Genomic DNA, 21,000 nt, shown 5'->3' on the forward strand with positions numbered 1-21,000 from the left:
TCTGCAGTTCTGACTGCAATGGGAAGCTTATTCCACAGTTTGGGAGCCAGAAGCGAGAAGAGTCTAGGTCTAGGACATGTGAGTTGAATAAAGGTAGTAGGTAGGTAGGTAGGTAGGTCTGTCTATCGAAATGTTGGCCTGGCTATAAAGCTAGTAACACGTCATTTGAAATAGTAACTGTAATACTTAGAAAGTAATCAGCTTTTAACACAGGACGTGCCTATTCATTTTCAATGAGAGGCAAGCGTTCAATCTGATCGCGATTGTGTTTCAATCTAACAGGCATAGTGACAAGTGCATGGGCATGATCGTGTGAAATTGCGTTGTCTCGCATCTGATGCTGACATGCAAAGTGCAGTGCGATTCCGCGGATCCAAGTGAGAATGCAGGTGCTGTCTGAAAAGCCCATAAAGTGTTCAATTACTTTGTTAAACATGAATTAATATTGTAAGGCGTTACCCGAACAGTGAATTACTATAATTTTAATTGACTTCTAATTGAATATACTTGAGTATAAATGTATACAAGTAATAGCTCAAACTGCTTTAAACGGCTCTAAAAGACAATTTATAAACTTGCATCTGAGTTACACTCATTTCTTTGAACTTTCTCCTCTTTTCCTTTGTGTTGAATGTAAATAAGCGAGCATTTAGTCATAACCACCCCAAGGTTATTATAGTTTAGAATGTCTCATTAGTTTTTATTTTTGTTTCGTTTTGACCTAGTTTTAGTGTTAGTTTTGTATTGTATTGTATGGGGTAGTCTGGGGTTAGATTCCAAAAGGCTATTTTCACAATTTTTAATGAGTTTTGAAAATGTTGACAAAGACTAAAACGAAGGAATTTTTGTTTGTTTTGGAAACACACAATACAGTTTCAGTCAGTTATTGTGTCTTTGTATAACATTCTAGTTTTCCTAACTATAATTACTTCATTTCCCCAGATGAGCTCCTACCCAGTACCCATCCTCCTGATGAAGACGAGCCGCACCTCCTGTTGGTCCCGGGGGTCCCAGTTCTCCCTGCACTCGGCCCACCAGGGGGGGCTGGTCCCCCTAGCCGGCGGCGACCGCATCTTCGTCACCGTCAGCAACGCCTCGGCTGTAGACATGGACGAGCGCAGCAGCTTCTTCGGGGCCTTCCTCATCAGCTAGGAGACGATGAAGAGGAGGAGTGGTGAGGCAGAGGAGAGGCTTTCTGCTGTCGCTGGGTGAAGGTTCCGTTCAGTTATGTGCCACGGAGGTCCAGGATTATTGAGGTTATTTATTCTGAGTAGACCAGTGGCGTCAATTCAGCAAAGGCTGAGGTATGGCAAGGTCACCTGACATCAATGGCGAGCAAACACTCATTTCATAAGTTATAGGCTAAGGGCGGCTATAGCAAAGGCTACAGCAAAGGCTACAGTGTAACATGGCAAATGTGCGTAAATGCCTTGAGACAACTTAAGCTTTCAAATGCAGCCTATTTTTTTATTGAAGAATGCATCCAGAGACGACTGCTTATTTTTCATTTTGAATCTTTTATATTGACCAGGGAGCCCCTCTATGGACGGCTGCCATACCTTGCCATACCCAATTGATGCCCCTGGAGTAGACAGACACTACACAGGTGGTTTAGTAATTAAAGGCCGGGCAACAGATCATTTAAAATGCTGGATATTCAAATAATGGGGGGAAAAAACTGTACTTATGTTCCAATTTGGCATTCTCAAACAATAAGTATGTTTTATAAATGTTGGGAAAAGGTTTGAACAGCTAAATGTGCCCCGCCCCGGCATTCAGTGGAGCAGTTTTGTGATGTCAGAAGCATTGGGTGGCGGGCATGCGTCACTGGCGCTCATGGGAGGCAAACTGGAACCGGAAGTTCGATGGAATGCATTGAAGTCAATGAGAGCCAGCTGGACCCGCTTAATGTGAACAAACAATTTTTTTGAATGATTGCTATACTTTGGCAGTTAAAAGAAGACATATCACAGGTTTTGTTTTTTCTGATCTGATTTTCAATGTGCACAATATGTCATTTTATTGAGGCATCTAAACCGCGACATCTAAACCGCGCCATGTATCGTTTCTGGCTCGGCAGTATCGCGAGATTTGGTTGTCAGGTTGTCAATGATTTACGCGATAGCAGCCCATTCTTACTGCACAGTCAGAAACATACTTGCTCTTTGGATACCCCAATAAACTTTACAGTGTGCATATCAAAACCTCTTATCAAAACCTTCTTTTATTTTCCTGTACTGATTATTTTACAAAGGAAGCAGTTGTTTAGAAATAAAGTTTATTCATAAGCTGGTCCACCTGGCTCTCATTGACAACAATGCATTCCATGAAAACTTCCTCCCAGTGCGATAAATCTACCAGCTGGAATCGCTGGATAGAGAAAATCTTCTTTTATTAAATACCTTGCAGGAGTGGAGGAAGTCCAAACTGTTAAACTCACCTAATCGCCCTATAAATCAATACAATGATCCTTATATCATCAATATATTACATTTAACCTTTTACAGTAGAGTCTTTCAGAGCATTGCAAATGTATCTGGTTTTGAATGCTAGACATTTACAATGTTCATTTATAGGCCAATATTATACGTCCTGGCAATACAGTGTACAGCAGCTTCCTCCACTGGTGATGTCATCACTGTGCAGTTCCATTCTGCTACCTATACAGTCACCTTTTCAAAACGTCTAATTTTAAGTAATTTCCATCTAGTTTTAAGAAAAAAGCAACTGATGTTTAGATATGGACTACCATGTAAATATTAGATCTTATCTGTTGCCCTACCTTTAAAGTGCCTCTGAATACCTGATGTGGCATGCGGTTGGAATGAAAAGCTGCCAACACTGTCCTCCGTGGCACATGACAGGAGACCACTGGGATAGGGATGCGTGTTTGTGTGTATGTGTGTGTGTGTGTGTGTGTGTGTGTGTGTGTGTGTGTGTGTGTGTGTGTGTGTGTGTGTGTGTGTGTGTGAGAGAGAGAGAAAGAGCGTGTAAGTGTGTAAATCATAGTGAAGAAAGAGCAGCATTGAATCCATGTGTGTATGAGTGCGTGTGTGTGTGTGTGTGTGTGTGTGAGCGCAAACCAGCACTGTGTGCGTGTGTAAAAAGAGAGAGAGAGAACAAACAATATCAGTGATTGTGTGAGTCAAACTCTGTTAAAGACAGAGAGAGAGAGAGCGCGCGAGCGAGAACAAACAAGGTCATTGTCTGAGTCAAACTCTTGTGTATTTTATGTACATATGGTGTGTGTTTGAGAGGAGAGGAGGAGATTTCCCTCTGTCATCATAATAATCTTCCCTGTACAATATGGGTCACATCCAGTGAGCAGAAATTAGATTTTCTATCCTTCTGTTATGCCAGATTTTTTAAATAATTAGTATCACACTTGTACAGTATCTCGCACCAGAACAACAGCGGATCTTCAAGCTCACAGCGTGTGTGAGCTTATAGATAGACACTATTTTTGGTGCGAGATACAAGTGTGAAACTAACTCAAAGCCAATTCTTTGAAGGTTGAGGCATGATGATTCTGCAGAAAATGTACCAACAAGAAACAAATGAATGGCAAATAATTACACACTTCAACTGTTATTCCTGAATGCTTTCTTGACCGCTATTTCTATGGACATTCCTAGCTCTGGAACTTATGTAAATATGAGAAGGCACGGCCTCTTGTTCTGGTTCTATTGTCTGTACCAGGGCTCTTTGACCCCAGTTCAACTGCAGGTCTTCTATCCTACCAGGAAGTTGATTGCATTCATCTGGACTCATTCTAGCTGTCTAATTGGGCATTTGCAACACCAGATGAATGTATTTAAACGCCTGGTATAGGACAGAGTACCAGGAGTAACAAAACTGGGCTTGAAAGAACCCTGGTTTGTACTATTGAATGTAAAGTATGTTTTTTTTTTTTTTTGCCATGATCAAAGGCGCAAGATTACCGCAAATGATATAATCAAGCACTTACTCTCTCACTTGTCACTGCCAACAATCTAAAGCTTGAGAATCTCCAAAGAAGGATATAATAATGAGCTTGGACAATGTTGTTTGTACAAAAGCGGGGGGCTGTAGTAGCACGGTCTGTAAATGTGAATGTACTGACAGAAATATGTGGTGCTGAGTGGGACCAAACCTTCTCCCAAAACGAGTGAGTGAGCTCTGCATTCGTCAGCACTGATTACCCTTGCAAACTCACTTGGAAATTGTCTACAGGTGTTTATCTTTTTCTTTTGTTCCAAAGATTGAAATCATATGTTATAAGCCAAAGGGAGTTCACACAATAAGTATGGGTGGCCGCCAGATGAGTTGCCGTGGGAACGTCCACTCACATCCGAGGCTAGTTTTCCTCTGAACAACAATAAAGCAGAGTGGACGTCCCACAAAAAAAACTGACGACTGACTAAACCAGTGGTTCTCAAACTTTTTGATTTCAAGGAACCCCATAACTCTTGAGAGTGTACAAATGGAACCAAATGGACCTATAAGGGTCCATTTGGTTGCATTTGTACGCTCTCAGAGTTACAGATCTACATAGGTCCATTTGAAACCCCCTCCAGGAACCCTGAGGGTCCCTGGACCCCACTTTGAGAACCACTGGACTAAACCAGTCAATTTGGATACGAGTGCAAAAAGGAGCTAAATGTGAATGTAAATAAACCAAGTTTTGTCTGTAAATATGTTTAAATAAAGACACTGTGACACAAATTCCGGTAAGAGTGTACTGACATGTTAAGTGGAGGGGGGAAGTATGGGCACCGGCAGGACTCGATCCTAGGTCAAGAGGGCAATTGGCACAGATCTTTCAAGTGCATACTGTAGTTCTATAACCTTATTTGGCCCGCTATGATGGTCTTTCGTCTATAGCAGTGGAAGTCAACTGGACCTGGAGTACCAAGCAGTGTTGATTTCGTAGACTAAAACTATGACGAAAAACGTTCGACTACCTTTTTTCACTGACGTAAACTAAATAATAACTAAGCTATGATGACTAAAACTATGACTAAATATACTGACAATTTCATCAACAAATAAAAGCTAGACTAAAATGTTAGGGAGGGATTAGCAGAGAAGAGATCCAGTAGAACTAAGACAATTCATTTTATGTTTGGTTGCGCTCGGGTGTTGCACTCTGAAAATAGCAGATCTAAAAGCTCTGCAAGCGACCAAGTGTAAAATCAGCCAGGACGACGCCATCACGGCCCGCCAAAATACATTTTAGTCGACAAAAACTGTAGATTTAGTCGACTATAATCTTATATTTAGTCGACTAAAACAAAAACTTTTCAGATGACTAAAATATGACTAAAACTAAATGGAAAATTGCTGTCAAAATAAACACTGGTACCAAAAATACCACCGTTGTTTTATCCTAGACACTTGATCAGGGAATAATTTAGACCCGGAGCGCCCCCCATGTGAATGAAGTTAACTGCCTGGCAGGATAGAAGAGGGGGAAAACAAAACAGTCCTGAGTCCTCTGAATGACATCTCAACACCCTTTCAATTTTTGTCTATAAGGCTAAAATTCTTTCTACTTCTCCCCCTCACTTACTCTGACATTCTTGATTAAAACCAGCTCTCGTGGCTGACAAAGGGACTTGCGTAATGGCCGATGACAAATGGATTGATGCTCTAATGTCCACGTCGCTCTTGTTAAATTCCTTTTTCATTGATGATACACTGGAGGCTTCCAGTATACTGTAGAAAGACTCAAAAGGCTCAAACTATGTCGTGCAGAAGCACTTCTCAACTGGTTTTTACTGGGGACCTACGTTCCACCTTCCGCAAGGAGTTGTGACAACACCTTGTTCTAGATCAGCGGTTCTCAAAACCATTCAAACCCATTAAGAACGGGAAAGCATCTGTCACTTTAGATTTTAACCACTTTAACCATTATCTTATACTTTGGCTATTCAAAAAAAACAAATCTACTGAAGCGATGAGCTTGTATGCAAAATGTGTGCAATTCTTTGAATATATATATTTTTAACATTAACATTTGTAACTCACATCTTTGCTTCTGGGGGATTCTACAAATGTCTTCTAAATCCTAACAGTTTTTTGAAAAAAACAAAACGTATGTTGCTATAATCAGTGGTTCTCAAGCTTTTTCATGTCAAGGACCACCCAAAATGATATGTATTTGTACGCAGACCCCCCCCGCCCCCATCTCAAGATATTTTGTTCCAGGGACCCCCCGAAGCAAAGATTTGAGTTAAAAATGTGTATATATATATTCAAAGATTTACACACATTTTCACGATAAAAAAAAAAGAGCTTGTATATCTGCTATTTCTTTAATAGCCAAAGAAATATTAAAATGACACAGATGCGTTCCCGGTCTTACTGGCTTAATTTCAAGGGTTCCCATAACTCAGGGAGTGCACAAATGGACCCGTAATGGTTCCATTTGTGCACTCTCAAGAGTTTACAGCATGTAAATGGGTGAGGGTCCCGACCCAGACCCCACTTTGAGAACCATTGTTCCAGAGAAGTGTTGAGCTTTGTTATGTGACCCTGTCACTACATCCAGTTGACCGACTTTTGGGCCTTGAGCCACTGGTTCAATAAGTAGATGGTAGACAGGATTCATTTTGACCAGTGGTCAGTAGAGTTTCTCTACTTGGCACATAGGCCTGTGGACTGGGGCTGTAGAATATTAATAAGAAAAACATACTGTGGTTTGAATGTGCAGTTTTTTTTTGGGGGGGGGGGGGAGCGATTTTCAGTTTGGGAGAATTTGCTGACTATAAACAAAAGTAAATATTTGTTCTGACTTGAAACTGCTTGCTGCCGCGAGGAACTATAAAGCAACCAGAATTCAGAATTATAATTAGTTTGCTCATATTTGTGTGGTATATTAATCATCTTGATGGGAAGTCTTTCCATTGGGATGAGCTGCACCTACAGACAGTGAGAGTCACACATGATACAGGAGAGAAAACATTAGCAAAGCATTGTGGGTAGGTTCAATCCAGATCAAAGAGCCTACATTGTTAGCATTTATAGTTATGTAGACTTGTGCATTCATATTTTGTTTCTGTCGGGCATAAACCTCTTGTATCCATCATTATTTTAACTTTTTTCCCCCCGTAAATTACGGCCTCCTTACTTTGTCATACTGTGTCGATCTACAAGCTCAAAACGTGTCACAATGCGATGTGTTTTCAGCTTGTAGATCTGCTATTTATTTATTTTCATCCTGAAAAGTAACATTTTTGGACTTTAGGTTTCAACCCGACAGCAACGATTTGCTTCCCAACAATGCCAAACAGTAACAAATCCACTCCACTGCAAATACTGATGTTGATACATTAGGATGTTACATAATCAATGTTTTTGTCTTTTGAATATCATTTTTTGGTCTTAATTATGTATACACAAAAAGCTGATATTCTACACATTGTAGACTAGTGTGGACAAAATGCACATTTTCAAGGCATTAACAGTCTGGTGATGCCCTCCAGTGGCTGTAAAAGGTAATAAAGGCTGAATAACTTGGAACTGCAGAGCCTACAAAAACAAACCTGGATAAAAAGATTATCGTGTGTAGATCATTTCTAACTAATTTAAAAAACAAGTTAGAGATAAATAAAAACAGACACACAAGATAGCTTTGTTTTGGATTTTCTTTTTTGTGGAAATATGTTACAGTTATATTACAGATATTTAAATGCCCCAAGGGAGAAACAAAAACAGTTTTTGGAGACACTAACACTAAACAGACAGCAACATAATTTAGACAGGAAGTGTCAAAGACTGACTGATTGTTGACAGTCATGAAAGAGATCCATCGTGGTGGTGGGTGGGTCCAATCCACAAGCAGAGACACCCACCGGGCGACCAAAGTCAGGTGACATCCAATAAATACTGCAAAAATCGCATTTAATGTAACTTTACGTAAAACAAGGAGCGCTCGTTGCACTATCCTTGAAGTCCTTTTTCTGGTAAATTAGCAGCGGTTGTGTAGCTTCCAGAAGAAGTCAGAACTGATGGGGAGAGGGAGGCGACGGGACCCCGACTAAACCAGGTTATTTGACAGAAGAGAACGAGGCAGACAATTAAGTGCGTTTATGAGACTGTGACTGGCTCATATGTGCAAAGTGAAAAAATGAAGTGCTTTTTCTCCCCAATTTTGTCGTTATGCCAATTAATTCCTCCCCACACGCATTTGTGTGTTGTCACTGTGTTTGTATCCTTCCGACTCACCTGCCACGAGAAGGCGTAGAGAATAGACAGTACTGACTGTCTATGTACAACTCAAATGGTTGCGCCACATCCCCGGAATTACAATAAATAATAATTTGACAGCATCTCACCGAAGCCGCTGTTAAGTACAGACCGATATGAACACAGGTAATTTGATAGCTTTGACACATGCCTGTCATGTTTCAGTGGTCAGTGGCCAGGAATCACTGTCCGACTTCATATTACTTTGTATCGTAGAAGTTTTGTGAATCGTATAATAAATGCCATTAACCAACCTGTATGCCTCGTTTCTCTTCTGTGAAACTCTCTGGTTGAGCCAGGAGTTCCCCCCCGTTTTCACCCCCTTCCTCAGTCACATGTAACTTATAAAATAGATCATAAAATGTCCTCTTAAATGGAAATTGATGTCCGTTTACCAAAAACAATGTTTTTATTATATAAATTACACAACCAGCCTCTAATGATGATGTCTCCATTCCTGCTATAACAACAACGTTCGTGTCCAAACCAGAAACAATGCCCTCGTTCGCGCGCGTGCACACAGACACACGCACGCACGCACATACACACGTCACACACGCACTCACGCACGCGCACACACACACACACCTGCTCAGAACTCAGACTTGGCTACACAACATGCTCTATACTTTACCCATGTAGAAGACGACAACTTGTCTAACGCCGCTGAAGTGAAATCTGGGAACATACAGTAACGCTACATATGTCTTACTCTCTCTCTGTGTTTTACTCCCGTCCCTTCCTTTCTTTCTTCTCTTGTCTGTTTGTCCACCCTGCATCACTCCGTAAGACCACAAGCATGGTGCAGTTCCAGGTAACAGATGGGAGGGCTTTTTCCTCAGCCTGAGAGCTGATTGGCCCTCACTACCGCCTGTCACTGTAGCTGCCTTATTCTGGCCCCGCCACCCCCCCACCCTGCAGTGGCGGGCCCTTCGTCGTGGCTCCGATGGAGGCCACGCCCACCTGTGGAGGAAAGGGGGCGGGGAATGTGCGCGTCAAAATCAACCAAAAAAAAGTGGGCCGGGCGTCAACAGTCAAACCGCATCTCCAGCGAATCGTCAAAGGCCCTACTGTCGTGTCCCGCCCCGGAGATGAAGGCGGCGGCCGTGACCGCGGGGGCCGCCGTTCCCGCGGCCACGTTGATGAGTGCGTTGCCACCGGGGGCGCTGGTGGCCGGGCTGCGCAGGGCCGCCGCGGTGATACTGGTGAGGTTGATGCCCAGCGTCAGTCTGGTCTGCTCCAGGGCCTTCTCTGGAACCGCAAACGCTTCCAGTTTCTTCTCCCCGTTGGCCATGTAGGAGTTCTGACAACCCCGACAAATGCAGTCCAAACATGCCTGGGAATGACAGCATTATGAATAATGTTATAAAACGTCACATTCATATTGTAATAACACAAAAAGAGAGAACCATAATAATTCTCCAAGAATGTTATTCTTCTGAAATAATGTTGAATTACTGTATATTGTTGTTGTTGTTGTTGTTGCTGTTGCTAACGAATGAAATTAACTATTTTATGAAATTAACTATTTTCCTCAAATCAACCACAATTAACAAAAAGGTAACAATAATAGCAAAATAAACATGTTGATAACTCTAGCCATTAGCCAATATGAAGAGAAGATCTCCGACCTCTCATCTCAGCTTTTATTCTAATTGTAACTCTCTAAACTAGAGAGTGAAGTATATTCTATCTACACCACTCTGTGGATGAGAGCGTCAGCTACATTCCAACCAAGTCAGAAGTAAATGTAACCATGAGGGGCTGTAATGTAAGACGCAGGGCAGACAACTAGCACCTGCTGCCCAGTGGTGGAAGTACTGAGTTTATTTACTTAAGTAAAAGTAGCACAGTACTAGTACTGTACTTTATGTTGTGTTATATGTGATTATGTATTGCTATGTTTGTTGTGGACCCTACTTTGTTGGCAGCTAATGTGGATCCGAATGAAGAAAGAACGAACGATTACTTTCCACCACTGCCTGCTGCTGCCCCTCGTTTCTCACCTTGCGGTTGGAGTAGCAGGGACATCGCTGACCCCTACAGGTTAAAACTGAGGGGTTCTGGGTGGCTCGGCCACACTTGCAGCCCTTCTTCTCAACAGGCTTTTTGTACAGCGGCTTGGAGGGACTGGGCGGATGGGACAGAGGGTGAGAGTGGGGGTGAGGGGGCATACGGGCATGCGGCTGGGCGCGGGGTTTGGGCACGCCCTGCCTGGCCTTGGTGTAGGCCTTCTTCTGCCCGCCGTGGTGTTCCACCGCCTTTTTCAGTCCTTTGCTGGACACCAGCACAGTCTTACCCACCTTGGGAGGGCCTCCGTTGGGCACGGGGGCCAGGTGGGGGTGGTGGGGCAGCGCAACGGCCCCCGAGAGGGGGAATTTGGGCTCCCGTTTGGCGGCAGCCGGACTGAGGAGGTGGTGGTGATGGTGGTGGTGGAGGAGGTGGTGGTGAGGGGAGTTGTTGTTGGCACCGAGCGGAGGCGGGGGAGGGCCCCCGCGCAGGAGGCTGGCGATGGGGAGCGGCTGCACCTTCTCGCTGTCGCTCTCCGAGCGCGAGCGCTTGCGGTGGCAGCGAGACGGGGCGCGGGGGACGACGGTGGGGGGCTGGGGGGGAGGCTGCAGCGAGGGCTGGGGGTGAGGGTGAGGCGGGCGGGGGCTGTTCTCCGGTGGGAGGAAGGGCGTGTGGCGGGAGGAGTCGGGACCCAACGGGCAGTGGGGGCCGTTGAGGCTGGCGTGCGGTACGGAGGCGGGGGGGTCACAGTCCGGCAGGGGGGGACCAGGGGGGTCCGGGTCGGGGTCGGCGGTCTCCAACGTCCTGAGCACCTCCTCCACGCTCAGCAGCAACGACCCCCCGCTGTGCTTGAGCTCTTCCCCGAACGCGGTGATTTCACACAGACCCCCGTCGCCGCCGGCCGTGACGCTCACACACACCGGCAGCTGGTCCTCGAAGACCTCCGACTTCAAAACCCCTCCTCCTCCTCCCGTTTCTATGGCGATGGGCTGCAGCGCGTCCAATTCCGCCAGCCCGTTGCAGTCGTGCAGCCCGTTGACGCCCGTCACCCGGCTCGGACTGTCCTCCACCTTGACCTCGACGACGGCCGGCGGCGGAGCCACGACCTCCGCCGGACGGACCTGGTTGGAGACGAAGGAGGAGGCTGCGCCTCCGTCGTGCGACTGGCCGTCCGACGAGTCCACGGCATCCTCTGTGGCGTCCTGCTCGCTCTCAGCCAGCGTCAGGCCCTCGTTGAGGATGGCCTGGAGGTCCGGCGAGTCGCCCGCCGCGCTGGCTATGTGCGGCGCGAGGGGCGACTGGGCGATGTACAGACACAGCTTCCTGTAACAGTGGACCAGCAGGGACAGCTGGCGGTTCTCCTGGAAGCGGGAATAGTCCTTACACCAGCTACACGACGGCTTCAGCTGCATCCTCTGACCTTTGCACCCGCGACATACGTAGTGCTGGCAGGACGAGTCTGTGGGGGCGATGGGGTCTTGGAGCAGGTTACCTGCATGAAGAGGAGGAGGAGGAGAGAGGGAGGGAGGGAGAGACATGGTGGAAAGGAGGGATAGTAAAAGTGAGAAGAGGTGAGAAGAGAGAGAAAGTGATTGAAGGACAGATGTGAGGAGAGAAACAAGGAGCGTGGGAGGAAGGGAGAGGGAAGGAGTGATGGAGGTGGAAGGGGAAGGGAGTGCAGGAAAGAAAACCAAGAGGATTTGTAAACAGGAGATGCATTATACACTTCACAGGAACGAGACAGATTACACCATGCCATGATGACATGAATGATTAATCCCCACACACACAAACACTTCCCTGACTGCTTAGTGAGGTTAGGTGCCAAGCTGAATGGTTGAGCAGACCAGACTAACTACAGGCCGCAACTAGCCGCAAGCAATACATTCCGTGCAGGTGATTATTTTAAGGGTTGTTATTGCAACTTCAATGCCAGATAGCATTATAGCAAGATTCACCTGCTACCTCTGTGTGTGTATGGCAGTGTTCATTAAAACTGTTGAGTCTCGTTAAGTTGACAGAGGGAAGACAACCCGCTCTTTGAGCGGAGCTTCCTTAGCAACGCTTGTCGCCAAGAAGAGCAGCTGCAGATGGACGGGAGGATGAAAGTCCATTCATAAGCAAAGGCACCCCACACACGCATGCAGTATCTGTTTAACAGAGCATCTGTCAGTGGTAAGGGACCTTTTCAGAAATACTGACAGCAGACATTCATAACAATATACACGTAAGAAGAATACCGACTACAGTAGTGGTTTTCAAAGTGGGGTCCAGGGCCCTTACTGCAACAGGTCTGTATGTCATTTGTGCACTCGTTATGGGGGTCCTTGAAATGTAAAATGTTTGAGAACCACTGACTACACAACTGTGCTAAAACATTCAAAACAACATGCATATTACCCGTTTTCTAACACCATGCAAACACCCACATCCTTGCTGTTTGTTTTTACTACAGGAAGTGGTGGGAAAACTGTCTGCGGTAGGCTACTGTATGTATAAGAGGAGGGACCTGGGTTTATTATTTATGTTCCAAGGACTGTACGGTAAATGTCACAGTACTGTTAATTTGTCAGTCAAAGAGTAACCAATGACATTTAGAAATAGTGTAACGTGACATTACTTCAACTGTTGAAGTAATGCCACGTTACAATTTGTTAATGTCACAAACAAAAATAAATCTGCTATGGTACTTGATGTTGAAATTTGTTAATTTATCATGAATTGCAAGTTACAAAAACATACATAAAAGGCACATTTATTGTGGAGAACTCCTGTGTTTAAGTAGGTATAACGTTCTTGCAAAGCAAGGGGGGACACACCCCCCTCACTGTGCAGTCTCTGAAAGCTGTGTGATATATATATATATATATATATATATATATATATATATATATATATATATATATATATATATATATATACACACACACACACACACACACATATATATACACACACACACATATATATATATATACACACACACACACACACACACACACACATGCCTGTCACAATTATTTGAGATAATCGCAATTATTTTGCATAATCGTCATAATCGTTTCCATGTTGAAAAATGTTAAACACATTTTCAAACGTTTCTAAAAATAGCAGAAATAGCTTCAGCTATTTCCGCTATTTTTGCATTTTCCTGAAAGTATATTATTAAATGTGTCAGTAATTTCTTGGTATATTTAAGTTATTTGTCATATCTACCCTGTGCAATTTGTGATTATGAATATGAAGCCTAGTAAAAACCAAACAAAATGTTTAAGTTGTATTCATAATGTTCAATGCCAAAAAAACACAATTGCGTTAATCGCAATTATTTGTGTGACAATTAATCGTCAACTTAAATTTGCAATGGTGACAGCCCCTAACACCAGGACACTCACCACACACAAGGCATGACAGCGACTGTCTGAAGAAGGGCAGCAGTTTGCAGAGCTCTGCCAGGGCCCGGGGGTCTCTGGGGTCACACTGGAGCACCGAGCGGCTGGCCGACACGTACAGAGAGGTCGCATTCACCGGGTTCATGTCCGTCCGGGTGGGTGGAAAGATAATACAAACCGAAACCAATCACGGTACAACAAACACTTCTGTCCAGGGGGCAGGAGAGCTGCTGTCACTGCTGCTCCTGTGCAGTCTGTATGGTGACTAGTGTCCGCCAGGGGGGAGGAAGGGGTTGTTGTTGTGGTGGTGGTCCTTGGAATGAACACAGATCATGAGGGGGGTCGCGTATAAAAGCTTCATTCCTCCCATGACCGTAAAGTCCACATGCATATTAACTGTCTGTGTTAGTTAAACTAGTCTTCTTGTTATTTAGATCACAACCAATCCATCCTCATCGCATCTCCAGCCACACATTGGCGTTAAATAATACTTAAAAAAATAACCGTAACAAATTAATGATAAAAACAATCAAAGATGTACAACAGGATGTCAGGCTGTAGAAGTGCAAACAAGAAGGCGGGAGCTCCTCCTCAGATCGGATGCATAGAAGTTAATTGATCCAAGAAGAGAAGTTAATTGATCCAAGAAGAGGGGTTCGGTTTGTTCATGCCACTGTCTAGTCTGTCGTTTTACTTAATATGATGACTAAACCATATTGCATGGTTGTGATGATGTGGAGCTCTTTCCTCTGATGTTGAGCCCTTTCCTCTGATGTGGAGCTCTCTCCTGTTACCATTAGTTAATTACTATTTACCGTTACTATTGCTGGGTCGCAGCAGCAGCGATCAATCCAGACGGGCTTTTATATTGACGCTGTGTCCACAGTGCGCTGTTCTTCGCACCATCATCCACAACAACATGCATGGTGGTCGGTGCTGTTTAAGGTTAGGATGGCCCGGCACCAGCGGCAGGCTTCATTCCACCGCGCATTCTGGCACCGCCGTAGCCCCGGTGCACTGACTGCTCCCCCCCGGCCAAGAGACACCGTAGCCCCGCGGTGCACTGCTCTGCTCCCCCCCCGGCCAGAGGCCAGACCGTAGCCCCGGTGCACTGACTGCTCCCCCGGCCAAGAGGCACCAGGCCAGACGGGCAGCCAGGCTCAGATTGTGTTGTTATTGTTCACACAGATTCATGGCGGCTTCGCTTCCTCCGACTAGTGCGAAAACAAAACACAGGCCCCCCTTCTTCAGTTCGGACTGTTGTACCGCCGGGTCCTTTACGATCGCAGAAACCCTTCGCAGGAAGAGCGAACGACGACTAAAACGCAGCTTATCCTGAGAAATAAAGAACACTTTGCCGTTTTTGTGCGGTGGGAAAAAAATAACATCCGCCGAAGGCCCGAAGCACCGGGCTGTAGTGACGACAGCAGCCCGCTCCGAGCGCCTGAGAACACGGCCAACTAAATAAATACAGGCCCCTCTGTCCACTGCTGGTCGTTCTTCCACCCGTTGGATTGACGCAGAAATAAAGCGAGTGTAGCCGAAAGCAAGTCCTCTCACGGCCTCTGGCGGAGCTCCAGTCGGTTATTGGAGAATTGGAAGCAACATGGAGATTAATGTTTGTTTGTGTACCTTCCTTGCTATGGGTTTTAGCCGAGTAGTAGTTTGAACATCTCCGGTTGTTTTCTGGAGGGGGCGCTGTTGGGCCACAATGATCTCGCGAGAACACACGTACAAACAAAGCGGTCCATTTAAAAGTTTGACAGTAAATCCGACGATGGTACCATTAATATCACATAGGCCTATACCAAAAGGAATCATATCCTTGATATCAATATTAAAGTAATATTGAAAAACATTCAAACAAATATATCTGATTATTCATTAATATATTCAGATTACACTGATTCATTTACCCACATCATGTGGGTAAAACTTTTACCCACATGATGTGGGTAAATGAATCAATCAGCATCAAGTGACGTTTTGCCCAGTTCGAGTTGTCGCTGCGCTGGTAGTTGTTGAGATAACACCGGACAGGATGATTAAACACAGTCACAGAGTCGAAGCCGAAGGGGTTATTTCTCAACAACTACCGCGCAGCGACAATCCCGCTTATTACACGGCTACTTAGTAAATAAATTGACCCAAAAGTAACAACAAAACGAAATATATGTCCTTGCTTATGATGAAAGTATTCCATAAGTGCTGGTCTATTTCTTGCTTCAAATGTTTTCAAAAACATTCTTGAGAGCAACATTGTAAAGACGTTGCTTGCATGCTTGTTTACATGGCTGTCATGTTGGATACAGCATAACATTAAACCAGAGCAGCAGGTGCTCTGAGTCTTTGATTAGACGGTGTCGGTCATTATTCAGAATTATTACACAGCTTGGTTGAATCAATGCTTCTGATTGGTCAAGTTGTATTCAACGGTGTGTTATTTCTGAATGATAGGCTCAATAACAGACCGCTGTCTCATCAAAGAGAGCACCTGCTGTGCAGCGCTGCTTGACTTTTATGCCATGTCCAACATGACAGCCATGTAAACAAACACACAATGTAATTTAACTAAACATTGCTCTCAAGAATGTTATTGAAAACATTTGAAGCGAGAAATAGACAATGCAGTAACCGAAAATTGATTCTATTTGATCAACACTTCCTTGTTTTCCGAGGCAACCATGTCTGTCCAGCGCAACACTTATATGGAATACTTTCATTACCATAAGCAACTAGCAAGGAAATACTTAGTTTTGTTGTTTTGGGTCAATTTATTAATTTATCTATTAAGTAGCTGTGTAATAAGTGGGATAATTGTCGCCGTGCTGATAGTTGTTGAGAAATAAACCCCTTCAGGATGATTACACACCATGGCTTTGCTTTGGTGTTTAATCATCCTCTTGGGTGTTATTTCTAAAATCTATGGCGTTGGCATGTGTGAATAATTCATTTGAAATATTGTGCCAGTGACTCAGATGATATTAGAGTGGGTTCATTGATTGATTGACTGACTGACTGACTGACTGACTGACTGACTGACTGACTGATGTTTTTATTGACAAAATACATGGCCATATTTGTACATATCTGTCAAAAGTATAAAACAAAAAAAAAAGCCTGAGAGATTATTTCCATTGTGGTCCTTTAAAATAATGGTATCCTTGAATCATGGAATTACAGCTTTATACAAGAGTTGATTGTGACACCCTAATGTCACAAACTCAACATGTGTGTTTAAAGCTTATTCATGATCTCATCTGTCATAATAGGGTTACAATAATGATTAAACACAGGTTCATGCTACACCAGGTTTCAATTTGTAAAAAAAATAAACAGGGGTGAGCATTTTCTTACACTTCAGCCCTTTGTGTTATTTTTTAAACAAAAACTTTTTTTTCTCTTGGTACTGTAAGTATATTTTGATGCCAATACTTTTGCACTTTTACTCAAGTATTTTTTTTTTTAAATACAGTACTTTTATTTGTGACAGAGTATTTTTTACAGTGTGGTATTGCTACATTTACTTAAAGGACGACTTCACCCATTTTCAATTTATCTTATATAATTGGTCCCCACTAATGCTCATTATAATATTCAATTTTTGTCTATTGGGTCTGTGCCTCAGAGGAAACCTGCCTACCAGTGACATCATCGATGGGGAATCCAAGCTAATATAAACTGCAGGCTTTCTATTCCTGGAAAGTTAGCTGCTATATGGAAGCCATTGTTCTAGAGTTAATAAAAAAATAAAAACCTGCCTTATCGATGATATCACTGGTAGGCAGGTTTCTGAAGTGTCCACAGCCCTCGTATGAGACACAGACGGGTAGAAAAAATGGTAGCCTACAATTTTATCATGAGCATTAGAGAGGACCATGCAATTATATGAAGATAGGTTGAAAATGGGCGAAGTCGTCCTTTAAGTAAAACATCGGATTACTTCTTCCACCACTGTTTAGAGTGCACAATGTAAAACACTTTGCTTAATTATTTTGTGCCCTCTAGTGCTTGGACTGGAATGTGTGTTTGTGTACACCAGAAATAGCCTAATTATTTTTATTTAATCCTTTATGGATGTACACATGTATTGATAAGTAAACACAACCAGGAGTTTATGAAAAGAAAACTTTATTCAACAAAGCACCGATATTTATACAAAACATATGCTCTCTGTTCCGCCTTAGAAAATGTAAAAATTTTGTATGAACATTCTTTTTTGTTTGTTTTGTGTCTGTACACTTAGAATGTAGTTTTGACTGCCCCTAAACATTTCCTCAAAATAATTCATAAACATCTTACAAAAAAAAAAAACATTATAAACAGACAAATCAAGAGACAAAAAGTGGAATAGAAAAGAAAATTAACAGTCACATTGACAAAACAACAAATGATAAATTACATTCTTAATTTTGGTCTTCTGATTTCATGTTATGTGCGGTCATGGTATAAATAAATCATTGAATTTAAATTAAATAGTCTACTGAGTACTGCTAAGGTGTGACATTATTAGATGTATGAAAACAAAAAAATAAAATAAGAACAAAGAATAAAATTGAACAATAAACAAAAACAGAAATACAGTGCATCAAAATTACTTTGGTAGCAATACTGGTTGTCTGGCTGTTCCATTGTTGGATGGAGGGGGTGTATAATTGGCCCTGGATTAAATTTCCTCTGAAAATTTAAGTAATTGTAAGAAAAAACTTCCAAGACAACCTGTAAACAAGACGTATGTCACCCTTCATAGTTGGATCACAACAGTCCTTCGACATCTGCTCAGTGGTTCTCAACTCTAATCCTTTGGGGACCCAGGACCAGAGTTTTTATGCTTTCCCTCAAAAGACCAATTTATGCTTTGAGCAACAAGTGTCGAACAACATGTCGCGTGAAGAAAGTGAGTCTAAAAATGAGTCGCGGAGGACGTCCACCGATGGTGTCACGGTGAAGACAAGATAAGCTCAGCTACCACAGAGATGCACAAGACCACATTCACTTCCTTGTTTACATTTTGTGGCGAAGCTGTCGGCGAGTCGCAGACAGTATGAATCCTCAAATCTCAGAAGGTAGTGAGACCTGTCACTCGAAACTTGTCGCTCCAAGCTTTAATTGGCCATAACAGAGTGCTACAGAGAAGACATCAACCCGGAAGCTATTACCACCATGGGGTCCCACCACAGATCCATTTTTGCATTGGGTTTTGGATAAATTAAGAAAATAAGCTCTGTCACAAACAAAGACTTATGTTTATATTAACATGTTTTGTTCAATCTCCACAAATCAACAACACACTTTTCACAATTTTTGAACCACACAGGCAATTGATACAATAAAACATTTAAAAAAGCACGGCTTCAAAATCCATAGTTAACATTTACTGATGTAATTTTAGAACAAAGTAGAATGGTAAACCAGTCTGATTCAACATGTTCTGAACAATGACTAATTGAAATACTATTTTCTAATTGAATTGTCTTAGTCCACGCCTACACTAGTTTATTTTCATTTAAAAATGAAAATGCATTAGCATAGTCTACAAGCCCAGAGTTGAGAACCACTAGTGCAGCTGAAAAAGCATTGGACAACATGTCTGACATGACATATCCTTTCAAAGAACATGGAGTCTTGGTCTTGAATCAACACGATGCATATTTACACCTTTCCCAAGTGACTTACATCAAAGTCTCATAGCTGCCCTACACAGCGAAAGTGGAGCAACATTCAGACAAGTTCAAAGTCTAGTGTCCCAACATATTCTCACTCTCAAGTCGTACTATAGTGACGAATTGTTGCAAAATCTGACCATGCATCATCACCCGTTTGACGAGATGGGAATCACCCTGTCTTGTGCCATTTTTTCATTGTCCCACAAACACTCCGCCCACGATGTGGAAGAGCTGTTCTCACTCCCAACTCACAATAGGTTGACGCGTCCGCTAAAAACATTTAGGGAGGGAGGTGCCCTGTCAGAAGCGGACTTGAGCCCTGTGAGGCATGATCAAATTCTGTCCCAAACCCCTCACCCTTTTGACACGAGGGGTGTGAGAATGTGTTGTGTGTCCTGACAAAAGCACAGTTTTTTACAGTTAGGTAGAATGTTAAAGTACAATCTGTTTGTATTAAAGCTAAACCTTAGCTCTGACCTTTGACTTTTTTTGAAACATACAGGACGCAATCACAGCTTTTTTGACTGTGTAGAGCAGTGATTCTCGACTTTTGGTCCAGGGACCACCCAGCGGTCAAAATGGACCCTTATGTGTCTGTAACTCTCAAGAGTTAAATTAACACTGATGATTTCACAGTGTAGATAAGGGTCCCAGAGATAAAAAAGAAAAAAGAAAAAAGAAAGTTATATCAAACTGGGTCTTTGAAACTAAAAAGGCTGAGAATCAACTTAATTATTACTCAAACCCCAATCTACACTGAAAAAAAGATCAATGCTTATTTATCTACAAGTTAAAGACCCGTAAGGGTCCATTTGGACCCCTGGTGGTCCACAGACCCTATGTTGAGAACCAATGGTGTAGAGCAGAAACAGAACACTGTTTCTGTGTTGTGTTTTTCTAGTTCTGGGGGGCGGTGGTTGTTTTCTACAAGTTTTTATGGGTTTCGATACAGAGGACGATGAACTGGTTGGAACAGCTGCGCGTCTGTTGGCCCAGGAGCTGTCCGGAGGTGAGGCTGGACGCCAGGCCCGTGATGGACACGTGGTCGTTCCTCCACGCCTCACAGTGGCGGTCCAACACGCGTAGACCTCTGCTGCTGGAGCCGTGCCACATAGTCTTCTGGGGCCTGTGGAGAAAACACACGGTCAATGAATGTCATGATAGAGGAGTGGATGAATGGACAACTGGGTAGACACTAGACAGTAGGGCTGGGCAATTAACCGAAAATATATCGAAACCGACATTCAGAACCAATAACCGACCTAATCTTGCTCATGTACATTCATCGAATAATCTAGAAGCAGTATTTTTTTGGTGTGATAATTCCTTTAACTTTCTTATATAGTGCATCAACGAACGAAAACGAAAACAACAAGCGACTAAATTGATTGATTAGTCTGATTAACCACATGTACCACCTGTATTATATGTTGTTGTACTATCATGGTTAGCGGATCTACAAGCTCACAACATATCGCGTGAGCTTGTAGATTGGGTATTTTCACCATTTCTTTTTACAATCTTTAATTAATCATAAATAATCAAAGAAAAAGTTTGAAACAACTGTGATATTGATTTTAAGTCCAGCCCTAGTAGACAGACAGACAAATAGACAGACAGGTAATCATTAATCATTAATCATTAATCATTAATCATTAATCATTAATCATTAATCATTAATCATTAATCATTAATCATTAATC

At 43.0% G+C, this 21,000-nt stretch overlaps 3 protein-coding genes across 3 annotated transcripts in view; 1 reads left to right on the plus strand and 2 right to left on the minus strand.

Moving 5' to 3' along the window:
• tnfsf10 (TNF superfamily member 10) overlaps positions 1 to 4,674 on the plus strand; it is a 14,951-nt gene extending 10,277 nt beyond the window's left edge. The window contains exon 7 of the mRNA XM_080417709.1: positions 943 to 4,674. Within this exon, the coding sequence (XP_080273835.1) occupies positions 943 to 1,152 (210 nt within the window). The 3' untranslated portion in view covers positions 1,153 to 4,674. The remainder of the gene's footprint in view (positions 1 to 942) is intronic.
• A 2,954-nt stretch (positions 4,675 to 7,628) lies between these two features.
• Positions 7,629 to 15,303, minus strand: LOC308077224 (E3 ubiquitin-protein ligase MSL2-like). The gene is made up of 3 exons (XM_080417841.1): positions 13,635 to 15,303; positions 10,236 to 11,731; positions 7,629 to 9,565 (listed from the first exon to the last, which is right to left on the minus strand). The coding sequence occupies exons 1-3, from the start codon at positions 13,774 to 13,776 to the stop codon at positions 9,257 to 9,259; spliced, it is 1,947 nt and encodes a 648-aa protein (XP_080273967.1). The 5' UTR covers positions 13,777 to 15,303; the 3' UTR covers positions 7,629 to 9,256.
• A 2,442-nt stretch (positions 15,304 to 17,745) lies between these two features.
• LOC308076958 (uncharacterized protein) overlaps positions 17,746 to 21,000 on the minus strand; it is a 98,808-nt gene continuing 95,553 nt past the window's right edge. The window contains 1 exon segment of the mRNA XM_080417483.1: positions 17,746 to 20,423. Coding sequence (XP_080273609.1) covers positions 20,222 to 20,423 — 202 coding nt within the window. The 3' untranslated portion in view covers positions 17,746 to 20,221.

This window comes from Gymnoscopelus braueri (assembly GCF_963280865.1).
Source record: "Gymnoscopelus braueri genome assembly, chromosome: 21".
NCBI lineage: Eukaryota > Metazoa > Chordata > Actinopteri > Myctophiformes > Myctophidae > Gymnoscopelus > Gymnoscopelus braueri.